The sequence below is a fragment of the Anolis carolinensis genome, unplaced genomic scaffold (assembly GCF_035594765.1).
Source record: "Anolis carolinensis isolate JA03-04 unplaced genomic scaffold, rAnoCar3.1.pri scaffold_10, whole genome shotgun sequence".
NCBI lineage: Eukaryota > Metazoa > Chordata > Lepidosauria > Squamata > Dactyloidae > Anolis > Anolis carolinensis.
The window spans coordinates 12130367-12146957 of record NW_026943821.1 but is presented as its reverse complement, the minus strand read 5'-3'; the positions used below and the strand labels follow the sequence as shown (position 1 = coordinate 12146957).

Below are 16591 nucleotides of genomic sequence, written 5' to 3'. Positions count from 1 at the left end.
TTAACAGCAGGTAGATACTGTGATATTTGATAATTCAACTGGGATCACTGGAGCCCCTGAAAGTTGCTGATTCAAATCTGCGAGATGAGGTGAGCTTCCATCTGTCAGCTCTAGCTTGTGGGGACATGATACAGTAACACATCTGGGCGTCCCTGAGCAATCTCTCTGTAGACAGCCAATTCTCTCACACCAGAAGCAACTTGCAGTATGTTCTGAAGTCGCTTCTGACACGATTTTAAAAAACTGGAGCCCCTCGAGGATGCTTAGTATTCCTAATCCAGCAAAATTTTTGAAATGTACTTTTGAAATCTAGAGAATAGTGGCAACTGGGTTGCCTCCTCATGATGGGCCTTCTCCAAGGATAATTGTGAGAAGCCACCCACGCATATCCTCACTTTAATCAGACCTTGCTTTAAAAAAACGGTAAGACTTCGTATCTGCAGATTCCATATCTGCAGTTTCATGTATCCACTGTCTTGGACTTTGGCAGAATCGGTCTCTTCAGCCACCTAAGAACCCATCCCCAAGATGGAAGACAATCGTCCTTGAGCTACGAGGGATTGCCTAAGTAAGTACTTTAGCAGAAAGAACTGCTTCTGTTGCTTTGTTGCTAGGGAGAATGATGGTGAGCCACCTCAACGTCTCCCATTCAGTGAAGCAGAGGGACTCCAGCTATTCTCTCCTCCTCTGAACAGGAGGTGAGCAGACAGGATGACTAACGAATGCTCTATTTTTGTTCCAAATGTAAAAACAGAGGATTCACTATTATCCATAGTATCTGTAAGAAGTCCTCGGGGTCCTATCAAATTCCATATATGTGACCTGCAGTGTTTCAGAAGTCAGTATAAAAACAGGGGTACATTGCATGCATTGCAACTGCAGCTGCATTCAAAGACATCTGGGCACAGACTCTAAGCATGAACCACATCCTGGGAAAGTTTACATACATACATACATACATACATACATACATAACAGAGCAGCTCACCTTTTCCCGCTCGGCGTGGCACTTGCGTTCTGTCTCAAAAAGCCGCCTCTGCAGCTCCAGTAGCCGTTCCTCTTCCCACCTCAATTCATGCTTCTCGTCGTTCAATTCTCCTTCCACCAAAGCACCTTCCAGGTCCATCTGCCACAGAGGAAAGCCATGTGAGATGAATTCAACCAGAACGTCCCAGGAAGAGCATTGTTGTGATGACTGACAGCTCCCAAATCAACCACCCTTTGCAGAGGTGCAAACACAAGTAAATGGAAAGGGGAAAACAGAAAATCCCAAGAATCTGGTGTGGCTTCCAGAGTTTCTTGTGAGGCTTCCAAAGTTTCCCGATCAAATCATTTGTGAATACTCCCCATGCTGTAGGGAGCACCCTGGGAGTCCCTGTTTGGTGAAACCAATAGGTTCTACTCTCTCTCTTTCTCAATGTCACCCTTCCCTGCCTGCCTGGGAGTGGTGCTTTCACAATACTGGTTTGACAGGTGCCGACTGTTCTTCAACAGACAGCCTCTTTCCTGTGACTCAAGGAAAGGTACAGTAAGAAAGCCTACCTCGATATTGAGCTCCTTCTTCCGGTGATGCAGGTCCTTGATCTCATTTTCCAGAGCCACAATCTTGTTCTGATCACGCTGCTCTCTTGCTGCTTCCCCTTCCAAGTGGCCCCCATTTCTTGATGCGCACAGGCTCCCATTCTGGGAAGGAAAAGATGGCATGTTTAGGAGCTACGACTAGACACAAGGTATATTCTCATAATGAAATCCTGTGTCCGCCGCTGATGGTTATTTCATAGTAGGAGCCATGTTAAAGAATCATCAGTGGCGGCAACCTTGGTTTGGTTTAGTTCAAAAAGTTCAATCTGTTTTGGGTAACAGGGTCCAAAACCTTGGGTAGAGAGACAACCTCCAGAATGAAACCCTACTGAGGTTGTGTTTATTGTCCAGGTCATATACATGCTTAAATAGGGATGTCAACCCTGGTCTTAATCCAGCACTCAAACCCTTAAACCATTCAGGACAAGCTGCCCTCCACATTTGTGGGTTTAACTTTGGTGGATTTGATTATTCACAGATTTGATTCATATATTCTCTCAAGGAACTAGGTCCTCCAGTGTGATTCTAAATTCAACTTATGGTAATGCATCGACCTGTTGATTCCTAGCAAATAAGCTTTTTTTTTCTTTCAGCAAGCCATTGAAGACTGACTGCTCAGGAAGGAAAGGACCTTTCAAATACATTGCAATGTTTATTGGTTTGATCATGCTTTTCCAGTTTATTTTCGATGTCTGTATGATGTGGCTTTCTAGCTATATCTGTTTTAACTTTTGTAAGCTGGCTTCGGAAAAAAGGTAGGATGGTGATAATATTACAATATGGCCCCTGCATCTGTGATTTCACTTACTGGTACCACTCAAAAATAATTTCTCTCTAGGCATTTTGTAGGACCTTCAGCATGATCTATAGTATGCGTCTTCTGGAAGTTAACCATAAAATCATGCTACTTATTATTTATTAACAGTATTTATACCCCGCCCTTCTCACCCCGAAGGGTGCTACATACAGCAAGCATTCAATGATGTTATACAATTAACAAGGACAGACAATACACAAAGGCAGGTAAAGGCATTTCCCATCTCTTGTTTCTGGCATTTTGAAGGCTGTGCTCGACTCCGGTCACAGGGGAGATACTGTCACTCCATCTTCCATGCCAAGGAGCGCACCCAGGAAATCAGAATACGTTTACTTCTTGGGAGGAGAGCAATGGCCAACCTTGACAAAATAGTGAACAGCAGAGACATCACACTGGCAACCAAGGTCTGCATAGTCAAAGCAATGGTATTCCCCATAGTAAACTATGGATGTGAGAGCTGGACCATAAGGAAGGCTGAGAGAAGGAAGAGACATGCTTTTCAACTTTGGTGCTGGAGGAAAATTCTGAGAGTGCCTTGGACTGCAAGAAGATCTAACCAGTCCATCCTCCAGGAAATAATGCCCAGCTGCTCACTGGAGGGAAGGATATTAGAGGCAAAGTTGAAATATTTTGGCTACATCATGAGAAGACAGGAAAGTTTGGAAAAGATCATGATGCTGGAGAAAATGGAAGGAAAAAGGAAGAGAGGCTGACCAAGGGCAAGATGGATGGATGGTATACTTGAAGTTACAGGCATGAACTTGAAGGAACTGAGGGCGGTGATGGACGACAGGGAGCAGACTGGTCCATGAGGTCACAAAGAGTCGGAAATGACTGACCGAATAAAGAAGAAGAGAGACATCCTCCCGATCAATGTCCTTAAGGGTGCCTTTTATTACTGCCCCGCTAAAAGCGGAACCTATTTATTTATTTATTTATTTGCAACATTTATACCCCGCCCTTCTCACTCAAGGGGACTCAGGGCGGCTTACAAAAATTGGCAAAATTTAATGCCTAAATTGCAATCATAAAAACAAAACAATATAAACAGATCTGTTAATAACATTGTTAAAACACATTATAAAAACCTTTATTTATCTACTCACATTTCTGCTTTAGATCTGCTAGGTGGGCAGGTGAGCTGGGGATGATGGCAAGTGCTCACCCTGACCTGAGCTTGAACTGACAACCTTTCAATCGGCAGGATTTTCTGTAGCACAGTGGTTTAGTCCATTGTGCTAAGCCCAGCCCCTAGTGGACCTAGAAATGCTAGAGAGAGAGGTTCACTCTTGGCATTTTCTAAGTTCTCCATTGTGATTCTATGGTATGCTTCCATTCATTCATTTCAGAAGGGTTTACTGTAGTAGTAGTAGTAGTAGTAGTAGTAGTAGTAGTTATAACAACAACAACAACAACAACAACAATAACAACAATAATAGCAATAACAATAATACTAATAATAAGATATGGAGATTGATGAAAATAGCGTATGGATGTTAAGGTGTGTAAGAAATAAAATAAGAGCAATTTCCCAAAGGCCACTCACCCCATTCTTGGCACTCTCAGTGCTACTGGCTTCATCATCTATACAGTTGCTAGAGCTGCCTCTGGGACTGGATCCATTTTCTGAAGAAAGGGAGTCACCTTCTGTACTGCTCTGGGTTGGAGATGTCTCCTTTTCTAGGACTTGGTGGCAACTGGGTCCCTCCTCAAGATGGTCCTTCTCCAAGGCGGCTGGCGAAGGGCACAGCTCCGACTGGCTCAAAACTCCCATGGCTTTCGTGTTCTGGAGCACCATTGCTCAGCAGCACATGGTTCCTGTGTCCTGCGGGTGTAAATACGAAATTTGTTGTGATGTCCTTCTGACTCTAGCCTTGCAAACAATGCCACAAAGGTTGCTAGCCTGCATTTTTTCATTAGCGTGTTGAGAGGCTAAGAAGCAGGGAAGGCAGCTATCCAACAGCCAAAAGGAGGAAAACCATCATCAGATAAGAGGAAATTAATCTGCATACAATTTTCACGTGACACCCTTTTTGGCACCTCCCAGTCTACCAGACACCTCTTTGTCAGCTCACCACAGCCGCTCCTGAATGAACACACGAGACTCTTTGTGGTATCACCAGGAACTTTTACTGTAGGAAACATGAACATCAGAAAAGCCAAGAATGGGAGGCTCCGGCCAACCCTCCTTTATATACCCTCCCCCTCATTTGAACAGTCTCTTCCCGCTCAGTAAAACCCCGCGCAAATTCCCCGCCAAGTCCATCAGCCGTTTCTCCTCCGAGTCCTGGGACGCAGGTGTCTTATCAATGTCAGTGACCCTGAAACTCAGAGCCACATCCAGGCTCTAGTAGCAGGGTTCTGACATGGCGTCCTCCTCCCCTTCGTCCTGGAAGGAAAAGATTAAACACAACTATTGTTCTCCGCTGTCCAGAGTTCCTTTATACTTTTTTAACAGGCTGCAATGGAATACCGGGTGTACCTTTCCTAGGTCCTTTGGTAGCCTCAGCTCATAGGTCACTTCGTTTATTCTTTTTGCTACCCTGAATGGCCCTATATAGCGTGGAGCCAATTTCTTGGATGGGAACCCCAATTTCAGGTTTTTTGTGCTCAGCCAAACCAGATCTCCTTCGCCCAATTTGTCCCCCTCTCGGCGCCTACGATCCGCAAAGAGCTTGTACTTCTTTTGTGTTTCCCGCAATGCCTCTACCACGGTTTGCCACCCTTGCTTGATTTTGGCCGGCCATTCCTCATCGGTCTGGCCCTCCCCTTCCTTCCACTCGGGTAGCCTGGGGAAAGGTGCCACCTCCTGTCCGTATACTATTTCGAATGGGGCACGACCTGTGGCCGAATGTACGGCCCCGTTAAAAGCCATCTCAGCAAACGGAAGAAGGTCCGCCCAATCATCCTGTCTATAATTGGTGTACATCCTTAAGAATTGGCACAGTGTCTGTTGGGTACGTTCGACCCCCCCGTTGGTCGCGGGATGAAAGGCCGAGCTCAGGTTCCTTTCTGCTCCTAACAGCTGTAAGAATTTTCCCCAAAATTTTGCAGTAAATTGGACTCCCCGGTCACTAATTATCTTGTCGGGACACCCATGTAGGCGATATACATGCTTCACATACAAATCAGCAAGTTTTTCAGCTGAAGGAAGTTTTGGCAGAGCCACAAAGTGTGCCTGTTTTGAGAATAGGTCCAATATTGTCCAAATGTATCTGTGGCCTCTGCTGGGGGGTAGTTCGCCTACAAAATCCATGGCTACGCATTCCCATGGCCTCATGGGCTCCACCACCTTCTGCAATAGCCCCTGGGGCTTCCCCGGTGGTGTTTTTCCCTCTGCACATAATTCACACTGCGTGACGTACCCCCTGGCGTCTTTCCTCATTCCGGGCCACCAGCATTGTTTGGCCAACAGTTTAATAGTCCTGGTGGGGCCTAGATGACCCGCACCCTTGTTATCATGGTACTTCCTTAACATTTCTCGTCTTAAACATTCAGGAATATACAATTTCTTATTTACAAACACCAAATCCCCACACAATTCTCCCTTTTCTTTGTTTGTTTGTAACCATTTGTCCATTCCATACGCTCGCTTCAACTCTTCCTCCCATATTTCTCCTCCCCCCGTGGAAATGGCAGTACGTTTGTTTTCTTTGGCCGCTTGTGCTCGAGTTAGTACTGCCAGGCCCCATTGCTTATCAAGAAAAATACTCCCTTCAGATTCCTGAATTCCTCCCCCGTGCTGAGGCATTCGAGAGAGAGCGTCAGCGAGTATATTATGTTTCCCCTGGAAGAATCTGAGTTTGAAATCAAAACGGCTGAAATATTGGGCCCATCTAATTTGCTTCGCTGATAGTTTACGAGGGGATCTTAGATACTGTAAATTTCTATGGTCAGTCCACACCTCAAACGGTGTTCCACTTCCTTCCAGGAAGTGTCTCCAGCACTCTAGTGCTTTTAGAATCGCTAAGGCTTCTCTCTCCCAAATCGGCCAGTTTTTTTCTGTATCGCTAAACTTTTTTGACAGATAGCCACATGGCTTCAGGTTCCCCCCCTCGTCTTTCTGTAGCAGAACTGCCCCATATGCCCGGTCTGACGCATCGCAATGTAATACAAAGGCTTTCGACATATCAGGGTGCTGTAGGACAGGCTCCTCCGTAAAACGCTTTTTAAGGGCTTCGAAAGCTTCCTGGCATTCTATTGTCCAGGTCAGTTTGGCCCCTGGGGCCTTCACTTTGGCTGTTTCTCCCCTGCCTTTAGTCTTTAACAAATCCGTTAATGGCAAAGTGAGGCGCGCAAAGTCCTTGATAAATGTTCTATAGAAGTTTGCGAACCCTAGGAAGGATTGCAGCTGCTTCCGTGTTTTGGGGGCTTCCCACCCCCTCACGTCTTCTACCTTCGCAGGGTCCATCGCCACTCCCTGGGAGGAAATCCTATACCCCAGAAAGTCTATCTGGTCTTTATTGAACTCGCACTTGGCAAGCTTCGCATACAGTTTTGCTTCTCTCAACTTTTGCAGGACTTCCCTGACTAGTTCTATGTGTTGCTCCTTAGTCCGAGATACTAACAATATGTCATCTAAAAAAACAAAGACTCCCTTGTACAACAATGGATGCAACACTTCGTTGATTAATTGCATGAACGCGGCGCCTCCGCCGCACAAACCGAAAGGGAGCACACGATAATTGAATAATCCGAATGCACAGGAGAAGGCCGTCTTCCACCTGTCCTCTGGTTTAATCTGCAATTTATGGTACGCTTCAATTAAGTCCAATTTAGTGAATATCTGTCCTTCCGATAACTGGGCGATCAAGTCCTTCACTAAAGGTAGGGGGTATTTATTTCCAGAACTGATTGCATTCAGGCCCCTGTAGTCAATGCAGAGCCTCAGCGTTTGGTCCTTTTTGCGCCTGAACAACACAGGCGCCCCTAGAGGGGAATTTGAGGGCTCTATGAAACCCCTCGCTAGGTTTTTATCAATGTATTTTCTCAGTTCCTCCTTTTCCCTAGCCGACATTGGGTATATTTTTGCCTTAGGAAGCTCTGCTCCTGGGACTAGCTCTATCTTCACTTCAACTCTCCGCTTCGGTGGGAAACTGTCTGCTTCCTTCTCATCAAATACGTCCACAAAATCCCGATACTCTGGGGGTAATTTATCTGCCAGTTCTGCTATCCTGATAGAGTCTTCCTCCCCCCTTTTCCCCGGCTCCCTTTCCACTTCCTGGCTCCCTCCTTCCAACTTCATCCTGAAAATCATGCTCTTATCCTCCCAGTTGATTTGCGGGTTGGCCTGCCCCAGCCATGGCATGCCTAGTATAACATTATAGCTGGCTATTTGTGATATCACAAATGACACCTTTCCTTCCCAACTCCCTATCTTACACTTTACATCTTCGGCACTGTACTTAGCTAATGATCCCGATGCTGTGGATCCGTCCAACTGCGAGAAAGCTATTGGGGATTCTAGGTTCGTTCTTTCGCATCCCAATCCCTCGGCTAATTCAGGGGAGATGATGTTCCTGGAACATCCACAATCCACAAATGCTTTGCAGGTTGCTTGTTTGCTGCCACTTTCCAGCTGAATGGGGACCACTATCATGGCTTTGTCCTGACTTACCAACCCCCCCGAGTGGTGCCTCATCGGTGGTTCTTCCTCGGCGCGTTTCCCTGCCACGGCTCTTGGTTTGGGCGGGCCTCCGCCTTCCCCTTTTCTCTGCCAGCACTCGGCAGCCCTGTGGCCCAAACGGCCGCACACGAAGCAGCCCCTCCTGCTGGCGCTCACGTTCCCTGTCGGCTCCGTTCTCCTCCCGGCTGGGGTTGATCCCTCCTTCCGGCTCCCCTCTTTCATCTGCGGCCGCTGCTGTAGCCCTCCTCGGTGCCTCCTCGCCTGGGCCAGCGATGTCTCGATGCGCCCCGCCAGCTGAATCCATCCGCGCAGTGTGTCAGGCTCATCACGATGCACCGCCCAGGAGAGGATCTCCCGCCTGAGCCCCTCTTTGAAGAGTTCTATCTTTGTCACTGCAGACCATTCCGGCACCTTTTCAGCGAGGCATTGGAACTCCTCCGCATACTCAGATACCGACCTCTGCCCCTGGGAGACGGTCTTCAACTCCTCCCTCGCTCGGATCTGCTCCAGTGGATCTCGGAAACGGGTCTCCAGGGCCCCCATAAAGCGTCGGAGTGACCCCAGACATGGGTCGCGCCGCGCGTGTAGTTGAACGTACCAGCTGGCCGCTCCCCTCTTCAACACTGCACCAATGGCCCGTACCCGGCTGGATTCCGTTCTAAAAGTGTGGGCATTGTCCTCCATATAGCCCCTCACCGTGGTCAGGAAAAAATCCAGTTCAGAGGACTCTCCCCCAAACTCGATCCTTAGTTCCTCTCGTCTCGGTAGGGGTCCCTGTGGTGGCAATCCCCAATCCTCCGCCCGTCGCAAGCCCCCTTGCGGGCCAGTGGGCCCCGCTGCTGCTTCCCTTTGTCCTGTGCCACGCCCGGCATTCGCCAGGGGCACCAGGGTCTCAGTTGGGAGCATAGCCGGGATTCTCGGAGGCTTTTCCCCTTCGTCGTCACTCTCCTCCACCCGCGTCAGGCTCGTTTGGATCTTGGGCCGGGCACCGGGCTCCTTTCGCATTTCCCTTCCCTTCGGTGCTGGGAGGTCTGCAAAGCCCTGGCTGCTTCCCATGCTCACGTCCCACATTGAGCTAGCCCGGAGTTCCCTTCCTCGCTCCGGCTCCGCCAAAACCGCCAGGCGCTCCATCGCCCTCGACATCACTGCCAGGGTGGTCTCCATCGCCGACATCCTCTCCTCCAGAAACACCATCTTTTGCGGGCCTGGGGAAGGTGAACCTTCCTCTCCTCCGGTGCTATCTCCCCGCACCACTCCGCGCCTCTGGGTTACCCCATTTGGCTGGGCATAAGCGGTGGATGACGCCAGGGCCGCCAGCTGGTGGAACTCAGCGTCCGTCTCGGGAGTGGCCCTTTCCGACCTTCCTCCTCCGGCGCCCAAGAGCTCTTCATCCTCCACTTGCATGTTACACCTCACCGCTACAGCGGGATGGTGTCCGTATTCTTGGCTTAGTGTCAGCTCACCACAGCCGCTCCTGAATGAACACACGAGACTCTTTGTGGTATCACCAGGAACTTTTACTGTAGGAAACATGAACATCAGAAAAGCCAAGAATGGGAGGCTCCGGCCAACCCTCCTTTATATACCCTCCCCCTCATTTGAACAGTCTCTTCCCGCTCAGTAAAACCCCGCGCAAATTCCCCGCCAAGTCCATCAGCCGTTTCTCCTCCGAGTCCTGGGACGCAGGTGTCTTATCAATGTCAGTGACCCTGAAACTCAGAGCCACATCCAGGCTCTAGTAGCAGGGTTCTGACACCTCTTCATTTAAGAAAACTCATCAAACCTCAACCAAAAAGTCATGCAAACTATGAACAAAATGCAGTAGTTGAAGGAGCTGGCTGTGTTCAGTTTAGTAAAGAGAAGACAAAAGGGAGAATACATTGAGGCATCTCACAAAAAAGATGGAACCTATTCTCTGCTGCCCCAGATCACACGTCGGACACTTCCTAAGTGTCTAGCCTATGTGATGTATCGGTAAATAATGTGTGCAGGTCTGAGTAGGGTGGCCTCTTGCAACTGACAGATAGTAATTTTGTCAGCACCAATTGTTTTCAAGTGCTGTCCAAGGTTTTTAGAAACTGCACCCTGTGGGCTGATTACCACTGGGATCACCTTTACTGGCTTGTGCCAGAGTCTTTGCAGTTCGATCTTTAAATCCTCATATCGTGTAAGCTTTTCCAGTTTTTTGCTTCTCGTCAATCTTGCTGTCGCCTGGGATTTCACCATCGATGATCCATACTTTGTTTTGTTTTTTTCACGATCATGAGGTCAGGAGTGTTGTGCTCCAAAACTCTGTCAGTCTGAATTCGGAAGTCCCCGAGTAATTTGGTGTATTCATTTTCTGTAACTTTTTCAGGCTTGTGATCCCACCAGTAGATGGTATTTGTGGCACAAATAATAATAATAATAATAATAATAATAATAATAATAATTATTATTATTATTATTATTATTATTATTATTATTATTATTATTATGACACAGCAAACAAAATAGATATGCTGGATTTTGTATCACAAAATCACAAGTTGAACACTTCCCAAGCGTCTAGGACTGTATGATGTATTTTCGGATGATGCGTGCAGATCCCAATAGGGTGGCCTTTTGCAGTTGGCAGATCGTAATTTTTTCAATGTCTATTGTTTCCAAATGCCAGCTGAAATCTTTTGGCACGGCACCCAATGCGCTGATCACCACTGGGACCACCTGTACTGGTTTCTTCCAGAGTCTTTGAAGTTCAATCTTGAGGTCCTGATAGCGGCTGAGTTTTTCCTGTTGTTTTTCGTCAATGCGACCGTCACCTGGGATGGCAACATCAATGATCCAAACCTTTTTCCTTTCCACAACTGTGAAGTCTGGTGTGTTGTGTTCCAGAACTTTGTCAATCTGGATTCGGAAGTCCCACAATATCTTTGTGTGCTCATTTTCCAACTTTTACAGGTTTATGATCCCACCAGTTCTTTACTGCTGGGAGGTGGTACTTGAGGCATAAGTTCCAATGAATCATTTGGGCCACATAGTTGTGTCTCTGTTTGTAGTCTGTCTGTGCGATTTTCTTACAGCAACTGAGGATATGATCAATGGTTTCGTCAGCTTCCTTGCACAGTCTGTATTTTGGGTCATCACCTGATTTTTCGATCAGATTATTATTATTATTATTATTATTATTATTATTATTATTATTATTATTATTAAATACATTGAGACTGCTACCTGCCTACTTTCTCTCTTCCCCTCATATACATGTCATATTTCTTTCCCAGTTCCATTACAGGGGGTCACTTCACCTAACAACAACCAATCCAGTGGTGTCTCAGAGAGCCACTTCACCTAGCAACAGCCATTGTGATACCAACAAGCAGACAAACATAAATACATACTTTGACATATATGTACATAGACAGAAAGTATGTGAGAGGGAAATTTTTATTTTCCTTACATTGTACCTAGTTAGGAGACCAGTCGTATTCATGGCAACTCACTATCAAACAAAGGTCTAGCCTTCCAGAGTCTTTTCTATGCTGGAATCAGCATCCAATGCTTGTGTGTTGAATGCCACAGATTCACACAATGTGGGACCCCAAGTCTCCTGTGTACTTTAAGACACTGAACTGGTTCCATCACTCTTTGGAATCGAGCCTCCTGAGCGGAGACACCCCTTGAACATGGGAACACCTTAGGATTGGGGGCAGAACCAGACGTACAAATTGCACTACTAAATTGAGAACAAACTCTCCCAGTTGTAGGGTGTGATCTGAAGCTGGAGGCTACAAAGCGTTGGCTGATACACTTTCCCCATCAGGTATGATACCTGCAAAAGCAGGATTTCTTGGGTGTTTTTGAGAAATCTGTCTTTATCTTTAGAGACTGAGGTGGGGCTGAGCAGAAGGCCAACACTGGAATTTTCCAACTTCATGATTAGTTTAGGTTTGCATGATTGAAAACACATTTTTATAAGATTTTTGGGCTTTTCCACCAAATAAGGCTGGTACCCCATTAAACTACAACTCCAATGATTCACAGCATTAATCCATGGCAGTTAAAAGAGTATCAAACTGCATTAATTCTATAGCATGGATGCAACCCAAGTCTTCTTCTAATTTCTTGGATGCAACCCCAATTCTGATTAATAAATGAGAAAAGGAAAATCTTTAACTACTTATTTATTTACCACATTTATCCCCTGCCCTTCTCACCCTGAAGGGGACTCAAAGTGGCTTTACAGTAGGCAACAATTCAATTCCACATTAATACATACAAATAGATAAACAAATACTTTGAAATCCCACAATTAGAAACATTAAACACAAATCATTAAAACTACACAGTCCAAAATCATAATCCAGAGCCATTCCATTCATCATTGCACTATTTCATATTCACTTATTGCACTCATCGAAAGTTACTGACCAAAAGCTTGGTCCCAAAGCCACGTTTTTAGTTGTTTCCTAAAGGTCAGGAGGGAGAGATCTGATTTAGTTTCATTGAGGAGGGAATTCCATAGACAAGGAGCCACCACTGAGAAGGCCCTGTCTTTTGTCCCCACCAACCACACCTGCGAAAGAGGTGGGACTGAGAGCAGGGCATCCCCAGACTATCTTAACCTCCAAGATGGATCATAGAGGGAGATATGTTCAGACAGGTAAGCTGGGCTAGAACCGTTTAGGGCTTTATAGGTTAAAGCCAGAACTGAATTGTGCTCGATAGCAGACTAGTAGCCAGTGGAGATGACGTAACGGGGGTTGTATGCTCCCTGTACGCCGCTCCAGTGAGCAGTCTGGCGGCCACCCATTGAACCACTTGAAGCTTCTGAACAATCTTCAAAGGCAACCCCACGTAGAGTAGCCTATTTGGGATGAAGCAAGAGCGTGGACCACCAGAACTACATCATTGTCTTCATCTTTTCATCTTTTAAAATTACATATATTGTTTTTGGTCATTATTTTTGTTTTCTTAACCTTGAGTGTTTTGTAAGCCACCCCGAGTCCCTCTGAGAGATGGCGGCGGGATATAAATAAAGTATAATAATAATAATACTTTTGTATAACAAAATCACAAGTTGAACACTTCCCAATCGTTTAGGACTGTGTGATGTATTTTCGGATGATGTGTGCAGATCCCAGTAAGGTGGCCTTTTGCAGTTGGCAGATCGTAATTTTGTCAATGTTTATTGTTTCCAAATGCCGGTTCAGATCTTTTGGCACGGCACCCAGTATGCCAATTACCACCAGGACCACCTGTACTGGTTTCTGCCAGAGTATTATTATTATTATTATTATTATTATTATTATTATTATTATTATTATTTTATTGTATGACATAGCAAACAAGATAGATCTGCTGGATTTCATTTCACAAAATCACAAGTCGAACACTTCCCAAGTGTCTAGGATTGTATGATGTATTTTCGGATGATACATGCAGATCCCAGTAGGATGGCCTTTTGCAGTTGGCAGATCGTAATTTTGTCAATGTTTATTGTTTCCAAATGCCGGCTGAGATCTTTTGGTACGGCACCCAGTGTGCCCATCACCACCGGGACCACCTGTACTGGTTTCTGCCAGAGTCTTTGAAGTTCAATCTTGAGGTTTGAACTTCAAACGGTAGCGGCTGAGTTTTTCCTGTTGTTTTTCGTCAATGCGACTGTCACCTGGGATGGCAACATCAATGATCCAAACCTTGTTGTTGTTGTTGTTGTTGTTGTTGTTGTTGTTGTTATTGAAACCTCACTTTTGTATTTCTTTCATTAATCCTTCCAATCCCTTGCTATTTTCTCCTAGTAGCATAGCATCACATGCAAATCTTAAAATGTAAATATTCCTTCATCCACTCTTTACTCCTTTCTCTAGGCCAAGTTTACATTTGGCACACATTTGTAGTTAAGGGGGGATTTTTGGTCAGGATACTCTTCAAACTACAAATCCTAGGCTTCCACAGGATGAATTCATAGCAGTTAAAGTGAAATAATTGTGAAAGAATATGAAACAGCTAAGACAATCTTGTGATGTGAAATGCCGAGGCTCTTACGCCATTCCTAACCTAATAATGGCAGCAAAGTCCTTTCAACTCCCTGATAAGGATCGATCATACTCCACTTTGGCAACCCACATAGTTGTGACTCTTTATCTCTGCATGCCTCCCCTTTCTCTCCACTTGAGATGCTTTCACACCGGACGAAAATAACGCCAAGGTCAAAGTTTTCCACAGAACTGGGGAAAATGCCAGCAAATTAACCGAGGAAGAAAAAAAAACCCAGGAGATTTGCTGAGGCAGTAATATGCATGCTTGCATGTTTTGGATACTATACACAAAACAAGGAGTGGTGTTGTGGTTTACGTAGTTTGAAGATCTGAGGGGAAAATGGCCAAGCCTGAAGCTGGGAAATATGAAGCCATCAAAAGCAAACCAAAAAAAGGAAACGAGGGGATTTTCACAGCATAATATCTTAAGATTTGTACTTTGGAGTGCTACTTGCAATTTGCTCTCTTTTGTACCACCCTGCACAGCCCTACTCAACACATCCCACACAAAGAACAATAAAAATTACTGGTAATCCATAAGTCCCGCACTCCCTGCCTGATGGTTTTAATTTCTCTATTTAGTGTTCTTTTGAAATATCCCTATATAACCACGCTTCTGCTTTTAATAACACTCTTCTAAATCAGAAAACCAATCGATTTTCTACAAGGGAGCTCTAACACTTAAATTTCAAAGAACTCTACAAAACTACAATTCTCCCCCAAGGAGCTATAACACCTCATTTTAATCAATGTGATGTATAGTCAGGCCTCTGTGGCGCCCCGGATGGCGCAGTGGGTTAAACCTTTGTGCCGGCAGGACTGCTGACCAACATCCTGGCAGATGGCTATCCAGCTTCTGTTTAAAGACCAGTTCCTAGTTACATGTAGTTAAATTGAAAACATTCCTAAAACTCAGTAGATGAAGAAATCTTTCTGAAACCTTGCAGGGTTGGTGCCCTGCTTATGTTGTGTTATTGTGCATAAATTCAAGGAGATCCCCTCTGTGGTATTTTCTTTAAAAAATAATTTGTAAAAACTTCCTAAATATCAGCAGATGACCGAAAATCAAAAGGTACATCCATCTCATTTGTATGCAAATGGGTATTTCTATTCAGTAAATGGTCAAATTATATCTATGCCAAATAATTGTTTTAAAATAAATTTTCTTTATGATTTTACATCAGTAAATATTTGAGTTATATACAGTGATGCCTTGATGAGTTTAATTCATTCTGTGATCAAGCTTGTAACTCAATTTGCTCATATGTCAAAACAATGTCCAACAGGTAGATTGGTTTGGTGTGGGGGGGGGGGGGAGGCTGGAACTGATTAATTGAATATCAATTCATTTCAATGCAGAAATTTGCTTTGACATATCAGCAAACTGAGTTATGAGCTTGGTCACAGAACAAATTAAATTCGTCAAGGCATCACCATATATCAATTTCCATAAGCCCTTGTGCCATCTCTTTCACTCAGTACCTTATCCCAACAAAAGGTGGGACCTGCCTAATTAAATCTTGTTTTTCCAGAGGGAGGAATGGGAAGCAAAGCGACGGAACTTGCAGTTTACTTATTACTGAAAAGGCTCAAAACGGGAGTCTGGTTCCCAGCAGGGGTGGCCATTTCCACAGTGCCAAAGCCAAAAAGAAACAATCATAATTAAGAGAAGAATATGTGGAATTGCATATGTATGGCTCTTTGTCTGTGTGCATGCAAAATTGAAAATGATTACTCTATTCTAAATACAAGGAATCTCATTACAGTGTGGGAACTGTGACCAGGGCCTCTTTCACATTAGACAGTTATCATATAATAGAATCATAGAGGTGGAAGAGATCTCATGGGCCAGCCAGTCCAACCCGCTGCCAAGAAGCACTACAATTCCTCTTTAACTGGCATCCTATGAGATCCTGGGATTTGAAGTTTGGGAGCGCACTTGCATAACCCTCCAACATTTCCCCAATGAAAATTACAACACTGTGGCCAAGCAGCAAAAAATAATTGCCAAGATGGCAAATGTTAGTAATGAGAAAGGATACAAATGCTGGAGAAGACTGTAGCAGTTTGCTTTTGTTGTATTGTTTTGTATTCTTGTATTGCCTCTGTTTAAAATCTAATAAGAAATATAATTTAAATAATCATACAAGGAGCTATACTTGTAGATCTCCTACATTGGCAGGGTTTTGGACTAGATTGTTTCGTGGACTGCTTTCAATATATTACTCTATCCACTATTTCAAAGTATTGTTCTAAATAACTCAATAAAGGAGCCCCCGGTGGCGCAATGGGTTAAACCCTTGTGCCAGCAGGACTGCTGACTTGAAGCTTGGGTTGCTGACCTGAAAGTTGCCAATTCAAATCCAGGGAGAGCACAGATGAGCTCCCTCTGTCAGCTCCAGCTCCCCATGCGGGGACATGAGAAAAGCCTCCCACAAGGATGGTAAAACATCAAAAAAAAAACATCTGGGTGTCCCCTGGAAAACATCCTTGCAGACAACCAATTCTCTCACACTAGAAGCTACTTGCAGTTTCTCAAGTCGCTCC

General features: G+C 45.0%; 2 protein-coding genes across 5 annotated transcripts in view; both read right to left on the bottom strand.

Moving 5' to 3' along the window:
* phldb3 (pleckstrin homology like domain family B member 3) overlaps positions 1-16591 on the bottom strand; it is a 45847-nt gene that overhangs the window by 22074 nt on the left and 7182 nt on the right. For all 4 annotated transcript variants that reach the window (XM_008113795.3, XM_008113794.3, XM_003222830.4 and 1 more), the window contains exons 2-4: positions 3945-4223; positions 1543-1683; positions 989-1126 (exon numbers count right to left, since the gene is read on the bottom strand). In XM_008113795.3, coding sequence (XP_008112002.2) covers positions 989-1126; positions 1543-1683; positions 3945-4196 — 531 coding nt within the window. In that variant the 5' untranslated portion in view covers positions 4197-4223. The remainder of the gene's footprint in view (positions 1-988; positions 1127-1542; positions 1684-3944; positions 4224-16591) is intronic.
* Positions 4506-9783, bottom strand: LOC134293718 (uncharacterized). The gene is made up of 2 exons (XM_062962102.1): positions 8016-9783; positions 4506-4787 (listed from the first exon to the last, which is right to left on the bottom strand). The coding sequence occupies exons 1-2, from the start codon at positions 9561-9563 to the stop codon at positions 4746-4748; spliced, it is 1590 nt and encodes a 529-aa protein (XP_062818172.1). The 5' UTR covers positions 9564-9783; the 3' UTR covers positions 4506-4745.